Genomic DNA, 19,156 nt, shown 5'->3' on the forward strand with positions numbered 1-19,156 from the left:
GATCGCTCTGCGGCCGGTCCTGCTGGAAGTTCTCGCTGTAGTTAGTCAGCCTTGGTTCCGACTGAACTCGGGCCGACCTCCAGAGCTGAAGTTGACATATGGCGGCGAACGGGTGACTCCTGCAAGCTGGAACAAAATTCCCGAATCGTCACCTACGAAGACTGAACATTTGGACACGGACCACGTCTGTCCTCAGATCCGAACTGCTTCCTAATGGATTCTGTCTGTTGCTGCCTGTGCTCCACTGTTTATATACGGCAGGAGGACGTTTTTTTACCTTCGGTGGTAGCTTTTTGTTATTACTCCCACAGTATATTGCAGCGTAACTTAGCGTGCTTGCCTCACTTCACCTAACTCAGCACTCTCCAGGCTTCGCTTGGCGCTCAGTCTGTGTGCAGCCTTGCGTCAGCCTGTTGGTAGACTGCTGCTGTCAGCAAGGCTATCTGTGACTGCCATCTTCGCAACGCCTCGGTCGCTGGCGTGCCTCTGTTTTGCCATTCTCCACTGCGTGAAGCAACGCTTACTACATGTGGCCCCAACAAACTGAACATGCATAAGAGAGGTTAACGGGAAAAAAGGGACAAAAGAAATGACGAAGATTAGAGGATAAAGTTCCATTGATAACGAGGTCACTGGAGATGGAGCACAAACTCGGAATAGGGAATAATCGGGTGAGAAATCGGCCGTGCTATTTCAAAGGATCCATCCCGTCATTTGTCTGGAGCGATTTAGGGAAATCGTGAAACACCTTAATCTGCATGGTCGGACTCGATTTTGAACTGTCGTCTTCCCGAATGTGAGTCCAGTCTACTAACCACAGCATCACTTCGCGCCACCTCCCTCGGTAGAAGAGCGAGACAGTATGTGAACGATGAGGAAGTATGAGTGGATAACGGTAGTGGCGATGCTTAGGATGTGATAAACTCACAACTAGCTGTACCTGGTAATTATAATTAAACTTTCCCTATTTAACACGTTATAACGCGGAAACTAATTTCCATATGAGTACCAAACTTGGTAGCATTAATGTCCAGAGTATGGAGTGCGTGATTTTCATGCGTCACAGCTCCTGCGTCCAGTTCCAACTATGGCCACCAGGTGCCGTGATCAGACATCGTGATTCATAGTCTCACACACCCGACCAATCGCAGTGCACTTGTTGACATGTCAACACGAGCTTCGACAAAAGGATCAGGGCATTATTGGTGAAGCTCTATTATTAAAACAACAGTAATTCTGCAGCTGAACTTCGAGACTATCGCCGGCTGAAAAGGTTACGGAAGGATCCTCTTTCTCCACCAGCTGAGCGGAGCATGATGAAGAAGTTCGAATCAACTGGAGAACTGGGCGTCGCTCTGGGAAGAGGCTGACGACGGGTTGCACCACAGTTGGTTGATGAAATCGCTGTTGCTATGGCAGACAACGCTGCTCGCAGTTCTCGATCGTCAGGCAGTGCACGTGCTGTGTCACGACAGTTGAACATCTCGTGGTCCACGTATGGTGTGGCTTCACGGCTACATTCATCATTAGCCCATTCTTTTTTGAACAGGTTGGTGCTCAAGGACCAAAGACATTCAGTGTTACTGCGAAATACTTTGTCCGCAAGTGAAACACGCCCTGCAGGAGAGAGACGCACGGAAGTCAACAGTTTTCATGCAAGATGGGGCCCCCCGCAAATCGCTCGTGAAATTCACCTGCTTCTACGAAACACATTTGGAAACAATAGAATTATCAGCCGATCGTTTTCAAATGCTTGGCTGGCACGGTCATCTGATCCCACTCCATGTGATTTCTGGTTGTGGGACTATCTGAAGGACAGGGTTTACCAGTGAAACATTTACACATGTGGTGAACTGAAGCGCTGCACATCAAGAGAGGTGGCCAGCATGCCTACGGACATGCTTCGTTCTCCTGTGCAGAATGAAGTCCTGCGCCTTCTGACTCTTTTGGAGACTGATGGGCGCTATATTGAATCCCATTCGTAGCAGTAATTATACCAGTGTCTAATGGTATGATGTAACGTAGCAGCATACTAAAAGTGTTTCAGTTGAATTGATTCAGTATTATTTCTCTTCCCCAAGTCATTAACATTAATGCTACCGAGCTTGGTACTTGTACGGTAATTAGTTTCCGTGTTATAATGTGTTGAATAGTTAACGTTCAATTGTAGGCACCTGGAATATAGAAAATGTCAATGCTTATGTGCGTGTTCCCTGTCAAAGTCGTATCTAGACGTATCACGGGTCCCATATCACGGCAACTGCACACGCCCCACACCATTGCAGAGCCTACACCAAATCGAACAGTCCCCTGCTGACATACAGGGTCCATGGATTCATGATGCTGTCTACATACCCGTACACCCCCATCCGCACGATACAATTGGAAACGAGACTCGTCCGACCACGCAACGTGTTTCTAGTAATCAACAGTCTAATGTCGTTGTTGACCGGACCAGGCGAGGTGTAAGGCTTTGTGTCGATCAGTCGTCAAGGGTACACGTGTGTGCCTTCGGCTCCCAAAGCCCATATCGATGATGTTTCGTTGAATGGTTAGCACGCTGACAGTAGTTGATGGCTCAGCATTGAAATATCCAGATGGTTGCGCAAGGGTTGCACTTCTGTAACTCTGAACGAATCTGTCACGCCTAGGCTCGTTAACACCGACGTTGGACTGTTGACGACTGGAAACATTTTGCCTGGTCGGAGGGGTCTCGTTTCAAATTGTATCGAGCGGATGGACGTATACGGGTACGGAGACAGCGTCATGAATCAACCCTGTACGTCAGCAGGGGACTGTTCAAGCTGGTGTAGACTCTACAATGGTGTGGGGCCTTTGCAGTTGGCGTGATATTGGACTCCTGATACGTCTAGATACGACTCTGAGAGGAGACACGTACGTAAGTATTCTGTGTGATCGACTGCATCCGTTCATGTACATAGTGCATTCCGACGGATTTAGGCAATTGCAGCAGGACAATGCAGCACCCGAAACGTCCAGGATTGCTACAGAGTGGCTGCAGGAACACTCTTCTAAATTTAAACACTTCTGGTGGCCACCAAACACCCCAGACACGAACATTTCTGAGCGTATCTGGGATGCCTTGGAACGTGCTGTTCAACAGAGATCTCCACACCCTCCTATTCTTACGATGGACAGTCCTGCAGAATTCATGGTGTTAGTTCCCTCCGTGACTATTTCCGGCATTAGCGGAGGGCATACCACGTCGTGATGTGGCACTTCTGAGTGCTCGCGGGGGCCCTACACGGCATTAGGCAGGTGTAACAGTTTCTTTGGTTCTTCAGTGTGATAAGGGAAACCAAAAGCTGTATTTTTCTAATAAGCGACATGTAGTCAGCGCGAGAGGTGCGGAGCTTTTTCTTTTTGTAAGGCAGTGCGGCAGGTAACGGTACACGCGCGGGGCGCTGTAAACCCGACCGCTAAGCGGCTTCACTCTCTGCAGCGTGGCCAACGCTACAGAAGTTTGCAGAAATTATCCTGCACATTATTACTTCCATATTAAGCAATATTAGGGAGTCATACAGCTAAATATTGTCCGTTTCGTAGTAAAATGAGCATTCCTTTCCCCGCTATGTAATGTTAAAAAATAGTTCGATTACACGCGGTTGCCGGCTGGAGTGGCCGAGCGGTTCTAGGCGCTACAGTCTGGAACCGCGCGACCGCTACGGTCGCAGGTTCGAATCCTGCCTCGGGCATGGATGTGTGTGATGTCCTTAGGTTAGTTAGGTTTAAGTAGTTCTAAGTTCTAGGGGACTGATGACCTCAGAAGTTAAGTCCCATAGTGCTCAGAGACATTTTTTACACGTGATGCGGACATTTAAAGTACCAAGTGATCAAAAAGTGAGTATAAATTTGAAAACTGAATAAATCGCGGAATAATGTAGACAGAGAGTTACAAATTGACACACATGCTTTGAATGACATGGGGTCCAGACCTCACGTACGGCCGGAAAGGAGCTTGAGGAGACGGAGTCGGGAGCGAGCCTTGGCTTGTATTGTCCGGAGATTGGGGGTCCAGGAGAGGCGACGGTCGAGGGTGACGCCAAGGTACTTAAGGGTGGTGATGAGGGCGATAGGACGGCCATAGGTGGTGAGATTGAAATCAAGGAGGCGGAAGGACGGGGAGGTTTTGCCTACATTGCTGATTCTCTCTCTCATTCAGCTCCTTTTATACACGATTGACACGCGCAGTCACTCACGTTTTGGTGTCCAGCGCCATCTGTCGGACATTTTGTGAACTTTTTTTTTTAGGTTCTAATAAAACCCCATGTCATTCCAAGCATGTGTTTCAATTTTTACCTCTCGATATACATTATTCCGTGTTTTATTAAGTTTTCAAATTTATACTGACTTTTTGATCACCCAGTAGAATCGGCCGACTCGGTTACAAGCATTAGACCTATCTTTTTCCCCACACTCTTCCCATTCATAGTGATGGAGAGGTGCAAAACTACAGTACAGTGAGTGAGTGTGGTTCTCTTTGTGTGCCGGCAGGTGACGCCCGACTGCGAGGGCGAGGAGGCGGAGGAGGGCGGCGACTGCGCACCCGTCTCCGTCAGCTGGGAGGGCGGCGCCGAGCTGCAGAGCGGCGACGTGCTGCTGGTGCGCATCGACGATACCAGGCTGGTGGCCGGCCGACAGGCCAGCGCCCGGACCCGGCCGGGGCACCTGCCCGGAGACCGCTACGGCCCGCCGCAGGACGACAGGTAGCGCACGGCGGGCTAGTCTAGCGCAGCGCCTGCAGGTGCTCTACACTCGGCGCCCGTAGAGAGCCTGTATATGGAGAGAGTGGCCAACCGGACGATACGGCTGCCATTTTTCTGCCAAACTACAGGCGGAACTTTAGAATGGCCAGTAGTGGAGAAGAGGAGTACACACTCACCGAGTCAAATGCACGAGACAATATGGCGAAATCACTCGTTAAATGACTTTCTTTACAGCTATAATATACTCATAGTAGCCTACTACGTTCACCACAGGAAAATATGATACAGTGACTGTAAAAATTATTTGTTACTTGCATTTATCCCCTTTTAAGTTCGTTTACTAGACATCTTGCAATGAAAGTAACGTAAATAAAAAAAAAATATAGTGTATAGCATTTGATTTGTATCGGAAGTGCGTAACGCTAAAGATTTAACGTACCTGTATTACGTCAGATGAGTGAAAGTCGTAAGCAGTTGTTTACTTGTGACATGCAAAAAGTGTGAGACGTATTAGTACTTCTTGTCACGTCTTCAAACTTTTGCCGCGCGGGATAAGCCGAGCGGTCTGGGGCGCTGCAGTCATGGACTGTGCGGCTGGTCCTGGCGGAGGTTCGAGTCCTCCTTCGGGCATGGGTATGTGTGTTTGTCCTAAGGATGATTTAGGTTAAGTAGTGTGTAAACATAGGGACTGATCACCTTAGCAGTTAAGTCCCACAAGATTTCACACACATTTCAACATTTTTTTTCAAACTTTTTGCATGTCACAAGTAAACAACTGCTTACGACTTTCTTTCACACACACACACAGATATATATATATATATATATATATATATATATATATATACAGAATACCTCTCGTAGATAACGAAAAAGATTACAAAAATCAGGTAATGTTAAATGTAGGCTACTGTAATAACGACCAAATATAACAAAAAAAGTAACAATATCCCTTCTACCTCACAGTAAGTAGGCCTATTAAAAACTTCAAGAGTACCTACAATTATTTACTGCAAATAATGTTTCAGCAACCAACGTGCTTACAGCTTTCCTGCGTCAACAGTCAGGCAATAATACTGGAACCAAAATAATGCCTAGTGTTCTGATTCGGAACGAAATAAAGTTTGACGCTATAAAGTAGAGTGCGCATGGCACAACAATTACAGGACCTTTCCGTTACCAGCAAGGACTGTCAGATATTGGCTTCATAAAAGCTTGTGATGCTACCAGTATGCACGAAGTGTTAAAGAAATAAGAGCTTAAAGAACGATATACAACGGAATCGAACATACATGCACAACACATAACAAGTCTCTCAATAATTCAAATACCTTTTGATTGTTTCCAAAAGTCCTCTGAACTTCAATTCAACTCAAAAGCACGGCAAACATAGGAAGCGAGAGAGACTTTTGGCGCCATTTTTCTGCCAAAGCTAATCAACCAATCACGGGCAACTTCACCTATGGCCACTCTCTCTGTATACAGGCTCTCTAGACGCCCGTTGGCCGTAGCGCCACTAGAGGGAGCCCTCGGAACTACGGCTCTGCGTGTAACTGTGAAAGGAGCCCATAACCTTCCTCTGTAATGGTGATAATCCCTGGGACTCGGCGACGTTTCGAACAGCAAGGTATCGTCGACACATACGAAAGATAGACCAGCACTCAGAAGTTTACACGTGAGGTGTACAGTGGGATAGTGATGTAACGTTAGCATCAAATTACATCACAAATCTGCCCAACGGCACCGTGAATGTGTCACAAGATGGGAAGGCACCTACATCCCATCTTACCCACATTTAAATCCTTCTTTGATGTTTCTGTCAGGACTCCAAGCCCAGCGTTGGAACCTCACTCTTGAGCTCGGCGAAGGTGTCAACACATGCGAAAAAAAGACCACAGCTCAGAAATTTATGTGACGTGTAATTTGGGTTGATGATGCAGGGAATGGCAATTGAATCTAAATGTATACAAGTGTAATGTGCTGCGAATACATAGGAAGAAAGATTCTTTATCATTTAGCTGCAATATAGCAGCTCAGCAACTGGAAAAAGCTAATTCCATAAATTATCTGGGAGTACACATTAGGAGTGATTTAAAATGGAATGATCATATAAAGCTGATCGTCGGTAAAGCAGATGCCAGACTGAGATTCATTGAAAAACCCTAAGGAAATGCAATCTGAAAACAAAGAAAGTAGGTTACAGTACACTTGTTCGCCCACTTCTTGAATTTTGCTCAGCAGTGTGGGATCCGTATTAGATAGGGTTGATAGAAGAGATAGAGAAGATCCAACGGAGAGCAGCGCGCTTCGTTACAGGATCACTTAGTAATCGCGAAAGCGTTACGGAGATGATAGATAAACTCCAGTGGAAGACTTTGCAGGAGAGACGCTCAGTAGCTCGGTACGGGCTTTTGTTGAAGTTTCGAGAACATAGCATCACCGAGGAGTCAAACAGTATATTGCTCCCTCCTATATATATCTCGCGAAGAGACCATGAGGATAAAATCAGAGAGACTAGAGCCCACATAGAGGCATACCGACAACCTTTCTTTCGACGAACAACACGAGACTGGAATAGAAGCGAGAACCGATAGAGGTACTCAAAGTACCCTCCGTCGCGCACCGTCGGGTGGCTTGCGGAGTATGGATGTAGATGTAGATGTAGATTGATACCAAATTTTACTACAATATTCAGCCATTGACGTGTCACACGATGAGAAGGTCGTCATACTCCCTCTTACCCATATTTCACTCCTCCTTTGGCGTCTCTGTGATTTAGTCAGCACCGTGACGCCCAGTGTTGGATTTACGTGCCTGTCTTATGGGTGGCCGAGGAGAACAATTCAGGCTCACCGTCACTCAGAATCAATACGAAAACGCTTGGAGGGGTGTAATCAATATCCTATCAGTGGAACATTTCCAGACTGGCTAAAATATGCTGAAGTTAAGCCTATTCACAAGAAGGGGGATAAAAAGGTACCATCAAACTATCGACAAATTTCGCTTTTGCTGGCTTTCTCAAAAATATTTGAAAAGGTTGTGTTCAAGCGTCTCCTTAAGCATCTGAATGAAAATCTCCAATTCACAGTTTGGATTTCTGAAGGGTTCTGATGTAGAGAAAGCTATTTCCACTTACAGTGAGAATGTATTTATTCTTTAGATAATAAATTAGAGGCTACTGGCATTTTCTGTGACCTGTCAAAAGCCTTTGACTGTGTGTACCAGATCATTCTCTTAAATAAATTAGAATATTATGGTGTCGCCAGCAATGTTGCGACATGATTTGAGTCTTATTTATCTAACAGGAAACAAATGATGTCGTTGCAAAATAGCTATACAGTACGCAGTCAGTCTTCATCTGATTGAGAATTAATTACATATGTCGTTCCTGAAGGTTTTATCTTGGGTCCATTGCTTTTTCTTGTGTACATTACTGACCTCTAAACTGTTACATTGCCAGATGCTAAGTTTGTTTTGTTTTTAGATAATACAAACATTGCATAAGTAGCAAGTAAAGAACAGATTTAGAAATAGTTGATAATTAAATTTTCACTGACATTAATAAATGGTTTAAAGCTAATACACTGTCATTAAACTTTAAGAAGACCCACTATATGCAGTTTTGAACCTGTAAGAGATTTTGTTCCATCATGTGTATAACATATGAAGACAGGCTGATCAAAGAGGTTGACAGTGTTAATCTTATGGGATTACAACATAATAATAAATTCACTTGGGAAGGAAATACTACAGAATTGCTTAAGCGCCTAAACAAGTCTGTTTTTGCAGTGAGAACGGTAGCAGATGTAGGAGATATAAATATAAAAAAAGCTGCATACTTTGCTTACTTTCATTCTATTATGTCATATGGGATCCTATTCTGGGGTAACTCATCAAGCTGAGCAAAAGGTTTTAGCGTGAAAAAGCGTGCGGTAAGAATCATTTACGGCGTAAATTCAAGAACATCATGTAGAAACGTGTTCAAGGAACATTGTATTCTAACCACTGCTTCACAGTATATTTATTTCTTAATGAAATTTATTGCAGGTAATATGTCTCTATTTCCAACCAATAGCTCAATACTAGAAATAAGAACAGTCTACTTAAAGACCTAAAATCAGTTACCTTCGTCCAAAAAGGGGTCCAATATTGAGGAGTACACATTTTCAATAAATTGCTAGCAACCATTAAAAACTTGGTTGCAGATAAAGCACGGTTTGAACAGTCTGAAAGATTTTTTTATAGACAACTCCTTTTACTCTATAGATGAGTATCGTAACAGAGACTGTTAAGTCAGCTTAAGTAAATGTGTCTATCAGATTTCAGTTTTGACAGCACTTGGTCACAACAATCAATATTAGATATTTTGTTTATGATAAATTTGTTAATATTGCATGACAGTGTTTCATTCTGTAAATATTCGCTGTTCCCGTTTACCGCATTGTAATCACCTATTTCGACAATCTCCTGACAAATGATCATGGTAGTAAGTATTATGTTCAAATGTTTTATGTTTTTATGTTATATTTTCTGACATGTTTCACACCCACGAGAATCATCTCATTTATTGGGTCTATGGAACGAAAACTGAATCTAATCTAATCCCATAAAGGGCTTCAATAAAACCACCACTTCCGTTGCAGTTTCGATTCCCATACATTTCGCAGTCGAAATCGACAGTTTGCATCACGACAGGGAACAGGAGGACTTTCTTGACAACCCTCTACACTACTCAAGTCCCCTGACAATTCAGCCGTATTGTAAGAACATCGTTGCCAGCAACACCATTTAACGTGATCGCTCCCCTTCGGAGTGCACTGTGAGTGCAATTTTTGCTCTGGTACACGGGATGGAACCACTAGAGACCAATCAAAACCATTCGGCGAAATTTGAAAGTGATTCTAAGCAGCAAGTGGAATTTATGCTTTTTCATTCCTCCTGTTCCACACCTTCTACTGATCAAAGAGGGCTGTGAATCAATAAAACGACTAAATTTCCTTTCCCCTCCCCCCCACCCCCCAGATGGGCAGTCCCTCCGTGCCACCCACCCGCCTTTGCTGAGCACTTTAAAAATATACTTGATCAGAGACAACGTACGTCGAAATACTAAGCTTTTGTTGACAGTTAACACCTGGGACACCCTTCTGATTGTGTATGGCCTACTAACAGGAACAAGACTGGCAGTGTAACCTGCCTGGATGCATCTAGCACTCTCGTTACAAGTTCTATCTCTACAAGTATATCTTTAAAGTCCTCAACAAAGCCGGTTGCGCGGCACTGAGCTTTTGCTGAACTGGTGGTCCTAGGGGACACTTTGTCGTTTTATTCACGCAGTTGTCAATGTCGCACCCCTTCGCGATCAGGGCACAGTAGCGCATGCAAGTGGGGAAGTGAAATTATGCAGACTTTTCTGCTTCAGCCTCGTTAAGTTTACGTCGAATGGTTTTCACCCCCTTACACCAGAACAAAAATTACGTTCGCACTGCACAACAAAATGATGCACACACGTTCACTAGAGTTACAGCCCCACGATATCCTTAGAGTACGGCTGAATCGTCCAGTGGTGTCAACAGTATCAACGATCTTCAAGAACGTCTTCCTGTTACCTATTACACTGCAAACTGTCGATTCAGAGCGCGAGATGTGTGGGAAGGGAAGGAGTGAATTCATTAACGCCCCTTATGCATCGCCCCGAGACCTATATCTGTCTATTCTGAGCGGCGGTGTGTGTGAAATGTTTTCCTCGGCCGTCCACAAGAAGACCATGTATTTCAAACAATTGGCTTCGCGATTCTGACTACATGTCATGGACGTCAATAGAAGTGGTGAATTATAGGTAACAGGGATTGTGACGACCTTCTCATAGTCTGACGCGTCCACATGCTGAATTGAAGTGAAATTCGGCGCGAATGTGGCATCACCATCTCATTTTACATTTCACATGAACTTCTGAGATTTTTCTAGCATGTGTCGACATCTTGCTGTTTGAACTGTCGCCGAGCCCAAGAGTGAGGTCGCAGGTCGCTACCTTTGCATCATACAGAGGAAGGTTGTACGCACCTTTGAGATACATTTCAAATTTATTCGTCTTGGTGCGAGATTATTGCGGAGTTTCGAAAAATTGGTAATTTAATTTTGTTGCATAGTATAAAAACTGAAACTTCTAATACTGTTATATGTATTGTTTTTGTTGTTGTGGTCTTCACTCCTGAGACTGGTTTGATGCAGCTCTCCATGCTACTCTATCTTGTGCAAGTTTCATCATCTCCCAGTACCTACTGCAGCCTACATCCTTCTGAATCTGCTTAGTATATTCATCTCTTGTTCTCCCTCTACGATTTTTACCCTCCACGCTGCCCTCCAGTACCAAATTGGTGATCCCTTGATTCCTCAGAACATGTCCTACCAACCGATCCCTTCTTTTAGTCAAGTTGTGCTACAAACTCCTCTTCTCCCCAATTCTATTCAATACCTCTTCATTAGTTATGTGATCTACCCATCTAATCTTCAGCATTCTTCTGTAGCACCACATTTCGAAAGCTTCTATTCTCTTCTTGTCTAAACTATTTATCGTCCATGTTTCACTTCCACACATGGCTACAGTCCATACAAATACTTTTAGAAATGACTTCCTGACACATAAATCAATACTCGATGTTAACAAATTTCTCTTCTTCAGAAACGCTTTCCTTGCCATTGCCAGTCTAGATATCATATCCTCTCTACTTCGACCATCATCAGTTATTTTGCTTCCCAAATAGCAGAACTCCTTTACTACTTTAAGTGTCTCATTTCCTAATCTAATTCCATCGGCATCATCCGAATTAATTCGACTACATTCCATTATCCTCGTTTTGCTTTAGTTGATGTTCATCTTATACCCTCCTTTCAAGATACTGTCCATTGCGTTCAACTGTTCTTCCATATCCTTTGCTGTCTCTGACAGAATTACAATGTCATCGGCAAACCTCAAAGTTTTTATTTCTTCTCCATGGATTTTAATACCTACTCCGAACTTATATGTATTAGGAGGTCTGAATCAACTTACTAGATTGTATTACGTTCAATTGCAAGTCCTGGTATCTTTAAAATTATTAGCTGATGAAATAGAGCACTACACTACCTACATAAACTATAGGTTTATATTCATTCTTATTCTACTTAATACTTCTTAAAGTTGAACAAGAGAGTTGCAGAAGATAACACAAAGTTGATACACGAATAAGGGAAAACAAAATCATTAATGCAGTTCCCTTACACACAACTGGCACAACGCATCATAATCTCGCGCATGGGGAGCGCAAGTAGGAAAAAGTGTCTCCAGTGTATAAGAAGGATAAAACAATGGACCAGCAAAATTATAGACCATTATCCTCACCATCAGATTGCTGGCAAATTCTTGAAAATATTTTCAGTTAGAATACAAAAAAAAAAAAAATTCCTTGAAACCGAAAAGCTTCTGTTCACAAATCAGCATCACAGGTCATCCTGCGAAACGTGGATGGAGGACTACAGGCAGATTCCATGAAAGACTAGTTTGATGCAGCTCTCTGTTCTACTCTATTCTGGGCTAGCCCCTTCAATTTTGGAAATTTGTAGTAAGGTCTTATGGGACCAAACGGCTGAGGTCATCGGTCTCTAAGCTTATGCACTACTGAATCTAAATTAAACTAACTTACGCTAAGAACAACACACACCCATGCCCGAGGGAGGACTCGAACCTCCGACGGGGAGAGCCGCGCGGACCGTGACAAGGCGCCTTAGACCGCACGGGTACCACGCGCCGCGCTACCCCCTTCATCTCCGGCAACTACTGCAAACTTCATCCCTCTGAATCTATTTACTGCATTCATCTCTTGGTCACCTTCTACGATTTTACCCCCCCCCCCCCACGCTTCCCTGAAATACTAAATTGATGATCCCTTGATGCCTCAGAACGTGTTGTACCAACCGATTCCTTCTTCCAGTCAAGTTGTGCCACAAACTCCTCCATAAACGCTACTCAGTACCTCCTCATTAGTTACGCGATCTACCCATATAATCTTCAGCATTCTTTTGTAGCACCACATTTCAAAAGCTATTCTATTCCTGTCTAAACTATTTGTCGTCCACATTTCACTTCCGTGCGGCTACACTTAAAATACTTTCAGAAAAGACTTCCTTATACTTAAGTCTATACTCGATGTCAAGAAATTTCTCTAACGCTTTTCTTGTCATTACCAGTCAACATTTTATATTCTCTCTACTTTGACCATCACAGTTATTTTGCTGCCCAAATAGCAAAACTCATTTACTACTTTAAGTGTCTCATTTCCTGTGTTTCATTTCATAAACTAATTCCCTCAGCATCACCTGATTTAATTCGACTACATTCCATTGTCCTCGTTTTGACTTTGTTGATGTTAAGTTAGAAAATGCAATTTCTCGATGTATCGCAGGTGGAGTATGAAGTGAGCTGTTTTGGCGTCGGTCCATATGGTGGTAAATCTGTTGCCGTCAGGGTGTGGTTTAAAATTTTATGCTGCGGTGTTTGTTGCGACCAAATGACACCGATGTTGTTCTGTTTATCAGGGTGAGTATTTGGTTACCAGTTTGCGCAATGTATGCGACCGTTTGACACAGAATTGTGTGCCCCAGAGTTTCTGGTTCACTGCCCGTGTCACAGGCGTCTGTCAGAATCACGAGTTTGTCTGCAGGTTTTTCATTGGTCGCTATTGTCTTGTTAATGACTTCGCACCAGGTACTGCAAAGTTATGCTGAGAAGAAACACCCCGAGACATTTTGTCATACGGCGTTCCACTGGTACGGCGAAAGTTTTGACTCAATGGTCTGACAGCGTCGTATAGTTTCTTTGCAGCCTCCTTCCCTGGGATTTAGGGCTGTTCCTGTTATGTAGCTCTTCTGTGTGTAGTGTTGTTGCATGAAGCCGAGTTGAGATAAAATCTTCGTTTGGTCGATGGACTTTGTTGGTACATGTGATACTGACCGGCTTCTTTTCTATGATTCTAGAAGTCCTGTGCATCATCACAACAGCGCATTTTGATATAAAGTCGATCAATCCGAGCCCTCCTCCTGGTATCATACTGCATATTGTGCCTGCCACTTTTGATTGAGTCGCTTACAGCCCAAGTGGTGCAGCGTAACTGCCTCCTATGTTTGAGACAGGGACGAAATCTTGTTCAGGGAGTGGCATTTCATTAACAGAGAAAATGGTGTAATTTTTAACTCGCGTAGCAGCCTCATCGCTAGCGCCACAAATTTCTGTGATAAATATCTGGGAACATGAAAATGTGAGTTACTCCACTTGTGCTGTAAAGAGCTTCGTGTGTCCATGCCACATTACGGAGGAGACCGCTTATCTTGTACCTTGTTCCAGTTACTCGGGCAGGTCTAGTCATGTACCAAGATTTTTCGAGTGAAAATATGTTTATTAGATTTACTTTCTTGTCAATGGCAGGGTTCCTGTTGCGTTTGCTTTAGTTAGCGCTCTGGTAAAATACACTACTGTTCGCTAGTTGTGAACTGCCGTTCCCTGAATATTGGCTGGGATATGTGCTCCAAGGACTTTATGTTCCTCGTTTCTTACGAATCAAAGCCGCTCTAGTATTTTTCGTTATGGGTACGTCTCAAAAGCAGCGTGAGCTGTGTTCAACGACCTGCACAGTGGAGGGTATACGCAAGGCTAACCAAAACGCACTGGACATGACCAGCTTTCAGTCCAAGACAAAACAGTCTAAAACAAAAATTAACTGTGTAAATTTAATGTTGGCATAGAGGCTGTTCAAGTGTCTTAGGAAGCTACTGAGCTGTTCCTCACCATGGTTCCAGAGAAGTGCAGAAATGTACTGAACAAGTTTCTTCTCATTGACAGCCAGGAGATAGGGGATCTCTTGTAAAATTTTTATTTATGATAGTGACTGAAAACCCATGATTGCAAATCTTCTTTATTTGGGTGGATTACTAGTTTCGCCTAAGAAAGTAGCCATCTTCAGATGATAAAATTTTCTCGATTAGTGTTGGTGCCACTATGGCTTCACAGATCCTTATAATCTTTCTTAAAATGACAACATCCATACATGACATAACTAAAATAGCTTTTCATGGTTGAAGGCCAGTGTAATTCAGCAGTGGTCATAAAATAAAGGTTTCTTTTGGTCATCAGTCTTCTGACTGGTCTGATGCGGCCCGCCACGAACTCCTCTCCCGGGCTAACCTCTTCGTGTCAGAGTAGCACTTGCAACATAAGTCCTCAATTATTTGCTGGACGTATTCCAATCACTGTCTTTCTCTACAGTTTTTGTCCTCTACAGCTCCCTCTAGTACCATGGAAGCCATTCCCTGACGTCTCAGCAGATGTCCTATCATCTTGTCCCTTCTCCTTATCAGTGTTTTTTTCCACATATTCCTTTCCTATCCGATTCTTCGCAGAACCTCCTCATTCCTTACTTTATCAGTCCAACTTATTTTCAACATTCGTCTTTAGCACCACATCTCAAATGCTTCGATTTTTTTCTGTTCTGGTTTTTCCATTCTCCATGTTTCACTACGATACAATTCTGTACTCCAGACGTACATTCTCAGAAATTTCTTCCTCAAATTAAGGCCGATGTTTGATATTAGTAGACTTCTCTTGGCCAGGAATGCCCCTTTTACCATTGCTAGTCTGCTTTTGATGTCCTCCTTGGTCTATCCGTCATCGGTTATTTTACTGCCTAGGTAGCAGATTTCCTTAACTTCATCTACTTCGTGACCATCAATCCTGATGTGAAGTTTCTCGCTGTTCTCATTTCTGCTACTTCCCATTACCTTTGTCATGCTTCAATTTGCTCTCAGTCCATACTCTGTGCTGATTTGACTGTTCATTCCATTCAGTAGCATGTAGTTCTTCTTCACTTTCACTCAGGATATCAAAGTCACCAGCGAATCGTATCATTGATATCCTTTCATCTTGAATTTTAATTCCACTCCTGAACCTTTCTTTTATTTCCATCATTGCTTCCTCGATGTAGAGATTGAACAGTAGGGGCGAAAGCCTACATCCTTGTCTTACAACCCTTTTAATACGAGCATTTGGTTCTTGGTCGTCAACTCTTATTATTCCCTCTTGGCTGTTGTACATATTGTGAATGACCTGTCTCTCTCTGTAGCTTACCTCTACTTTTCTCAGAATTTGAACATCTTGAACCATTTTACATTGTCGAACGCTTTTTCCAGGTCGACAAATCCTATGATTGTGTCTTGATTTTTATTTAATCTTGCTTCCATAATTAACCGCAACGTTAGAATTGCCTCTCTCGTGCCTTTACCTTTCCTAAGGCCAAACTGATCGTCATCTAGCGCATATTCAATCTTGTTTTCCATTCTTATGTATATTGTTCTTGTCAGCGACTTGGATGCCTTTGTTGCCACTACCCTCAATGATTTTAGAAATTCTGATGGAATGTTATCTATCCCATCTGCCTTATTTGACCTTAAGTCCTCCAAAGCTCTTTTAAATTCTGTTTCTAATAATGGATCGCCTACCTCTTTTAACTCAACTATTGTGTCTTCTTCTATCACATCAGACAAATCTTCCCCTTCATAGAGGCTTTCAATGCATTCTTTCCACCTATCTGCTCTGTCCTCAGCATTTAACAGTGGAATTACCGTTGCACTCTTAATGTTACCACCCTTGCTTTTAATGTCACCGATGACTGTTGTGACTTTCCTATATGCTGAGTCTGTCCTTCCGACAATCGTTTCTTTTTTGATGTCTTCGCGTTTTTCCTGCAGCCAATTCGTCTTAGACTCCCTACAGTTCCTATTTATTTCATTCCTTAGTGACTTGTATTTGTGTATACCTGAGTTTCCCAGAAAATTTTTGTTCTTCCCCCTTTCATCGATCAATTGAAGTATTTCTTGTGTTACCTATGGTTTCTTCGCAGTTATCATCTTTGTACCTACGTTTTCCTTCCGAACTTCTGTGATGGCCCTTTTTAGAGATTTCCATTCCTCATCAACTGTATTGTCTACTCAGCTTAATCTTATTGCTTTCTGTATAGCCTTAGAGAAGTTCAATCGTATCTCGTCATTCCTTAATACTTCCGTATCCCACTTCTCTGCGTATTGATTCTTCCTGACTAATGTCTTAAACTTCAGTCTACTCTTCATCACTACTATATTGTGATCTGAGTCTATATCTGCTCCCCGGTACGCCTTACAATCCAGTATCTGATTTCGGAATCTCTGCCTGACTGTGATCTAATGTAATTGAAATCTTCCCATATCACCCGGCCTTTTCCAAGTATACCTCCTCCTTTTGTGATTCTTGAACAGATTATTCGCTATTACTAGCTGAAACGTATTACAGAACTCAATTAATCTTTCTCCTCTCTCATTCCTTGCCCCAAGCCCACATTCTCCTGTAATCTTTTCTTCTACTCCTTCTCCTACAACTGCATTTCAGTCCCTCATGACTATTAGTTTTTCATCCCCCTTTACATACTGTATTACCTTTTCAATATCCTCATACACTTTCTCTATCTGTTCATCCTCAGCTTGCGACGTCGGCATGTATACCTGAACTATTGTTGTCGGTGTTGGTTTGCTGCCGATTATGATAAGAACAACCCTGTCACTGAACTGTTCACAATAGCACATTGTCTGCCCTACCTTCCTATTGATAACGAATCCTGCTCCAGTTATATCATTTTCTGCTGCTGTTGATATCACCCAATACTCATCCGACCAGAAATCCTTATTTTATTTCCACTTCACTTCACTGACCCCTACTATATATAGATTGAGCCTTTGAATTTCCCTTTCCCTTTTCCCTAGCACGTTGAAGCTCCTGACATTCCACGTCCAGATTTGTAGAACGTTATCCTTTCGTTGATTATTCAGTCTTTTTCTCATGGTAACCTTCCCCTTGGCAATCCCCTCCCGGTGATCCGAATGGGGGACTATTCCGGAATCTTTTGCCAATAGAGTGATCATCATGACACTTCTTCAATTACAGGCGACATGTCTTGTGGATACACGTTACGTGTCCTTAATGAAGTGTTTTCCATTGCCTTCTGAATCCTCATACCGTTGATCATTGCTAATTCTTTCGCCTTTAGGGGTAGTTTCCCACCCCTAGGACAATAAAGTGACCTGAACCTCTGTCCGCTCCTCCGCCCTCTTTAACAAGGCCGTTGGTGGAATGAAGGTGTTATGCCGTTAAACCTTTATAACTGACACAGTCAGTATTCGCTTCTACCACGTTACAGTAACATATAGATGATCACTGTTACGAGATGTAAATACTGATTGTGTCGGTTACCAAGTGTTAACCGTAAAACTTCTCTGTTTTATGATCATCGTTCTATTACATTGGCGATGAAAGATGAAAAGCTGTTTTTAACTATGGCATATATGGAAGTTGTAATTTTAACAAAGATTTTACCGATGTGTGAAGCCATAATGACACAAACACTAATCAAGAATATTTTATGACCTGAAGATGGCTAGATTTTTCGCCAAAACTAGTAGCGCACCCAAATAAAGGAGATCCCATGTGCGATCTTTACTACAAGAGCTTTCAATCCCTAACAAAAATTTTTAAAAAAGTATTGAAGTTAACTGTGAGGTATTTGAACATTGAAATTTGTTGCGAAGTGTTGAGCAGCTGTGGAGATGAATGTATTAAAAACACGTATTTTTCAATTGATACTTTGTAAAATGCGTGTTTTAATGTTTACTAACTCTTGTACTTGTGTAAACCTGATAGTGTATAGAATAATACAGAATGTAAGTAACAAAGTACATTAAATTGGTTCCATGTCGGAAACTATTCGGAGTAGGTCATATGGTCACATGGTCACATGGTTTTCTTTTCTTCAAATGATTGTTCCTCTCGTATCTGTGAATAATGAACATTCTTCCTGTGACGCCCTGCACATTTAGTGCTTTTTACTTTTTCATACATTGTATCACAGTTGTCATACTTCTGATACGGATGACTAAATGAAGAAATGAATTAATCACAATAATGAATTCTGCTGTGGTTTAACAAATGGGTGTAGCCTGCGAACCAGTGCCCTCTAGGTTGAAAAATTTTCAAGTCGCAGAGTAACATTTTTTAAACTGTTCAGCCGATTTCCCAGCGTCTTAGAGACACAGGTTCTCTACCACCCCAAAAAGTTAACAGTGGAAGTCCTCGTTCAAAAATCGCCTAAAATGGTGTGGCTTTGACGAAGACCTGCAGTACAACTCAGCAGATTGCAGACTACCCAGCTGTTGAAAAGCAAAGCTCTGGTCCCTAATGGGACAATAGGGACCCAAGGACTGCGCGTGTCACCCTCTGTCAATGGCGAAAACAGATGGGAAAAATCCTATGCAGTGCGGCGTATCGAACTTGTGTGCTGTGTGTAGGAGTGAGACACGTTGACCATTGAGCCAGGGAACTA

At 42.9% G+C, this 19,156-nt stretch overlaps 1 protein-coding gene across 1 annotated transcript in view; it reads left to right on the forward strand.

Moving 5' to 3' along the window:
* Positions 1-19,156, forward strand: part of LOC124778265 (delta and Notch-like epidermal growth factor-related receptor) — a 561,289-nt gene that overhangs the window by 193,872 nt on the left and 348,261 nt on the right. The window contains exon 3 of the mRNA XM_047253631.1: positions 4,516-4,691. Within this exon, the coding sequence (XP_047109587.1) occupies positions 4,516-4,691 (176 nt within the window). The remainder of the gene's footprint in view (positions 1-4,515; positions 4,692-19,156) is intronic.

Source organism: Schistocerca piceifrons, chromosome 1, assembly GCF_021461385.2.
Source record: "Schistocerca piceifrons isolate TAMUIC-IGC-003096 chromosome 1, iqSchPice1.1, whole genome shotgun sequence".
Lineage (NCBI taxonomy): Eukaryota > Metazoa > Arthropoda > Insecta > Orthoptera > Acrididae > Schistocerca > Schistocerca piceifrons.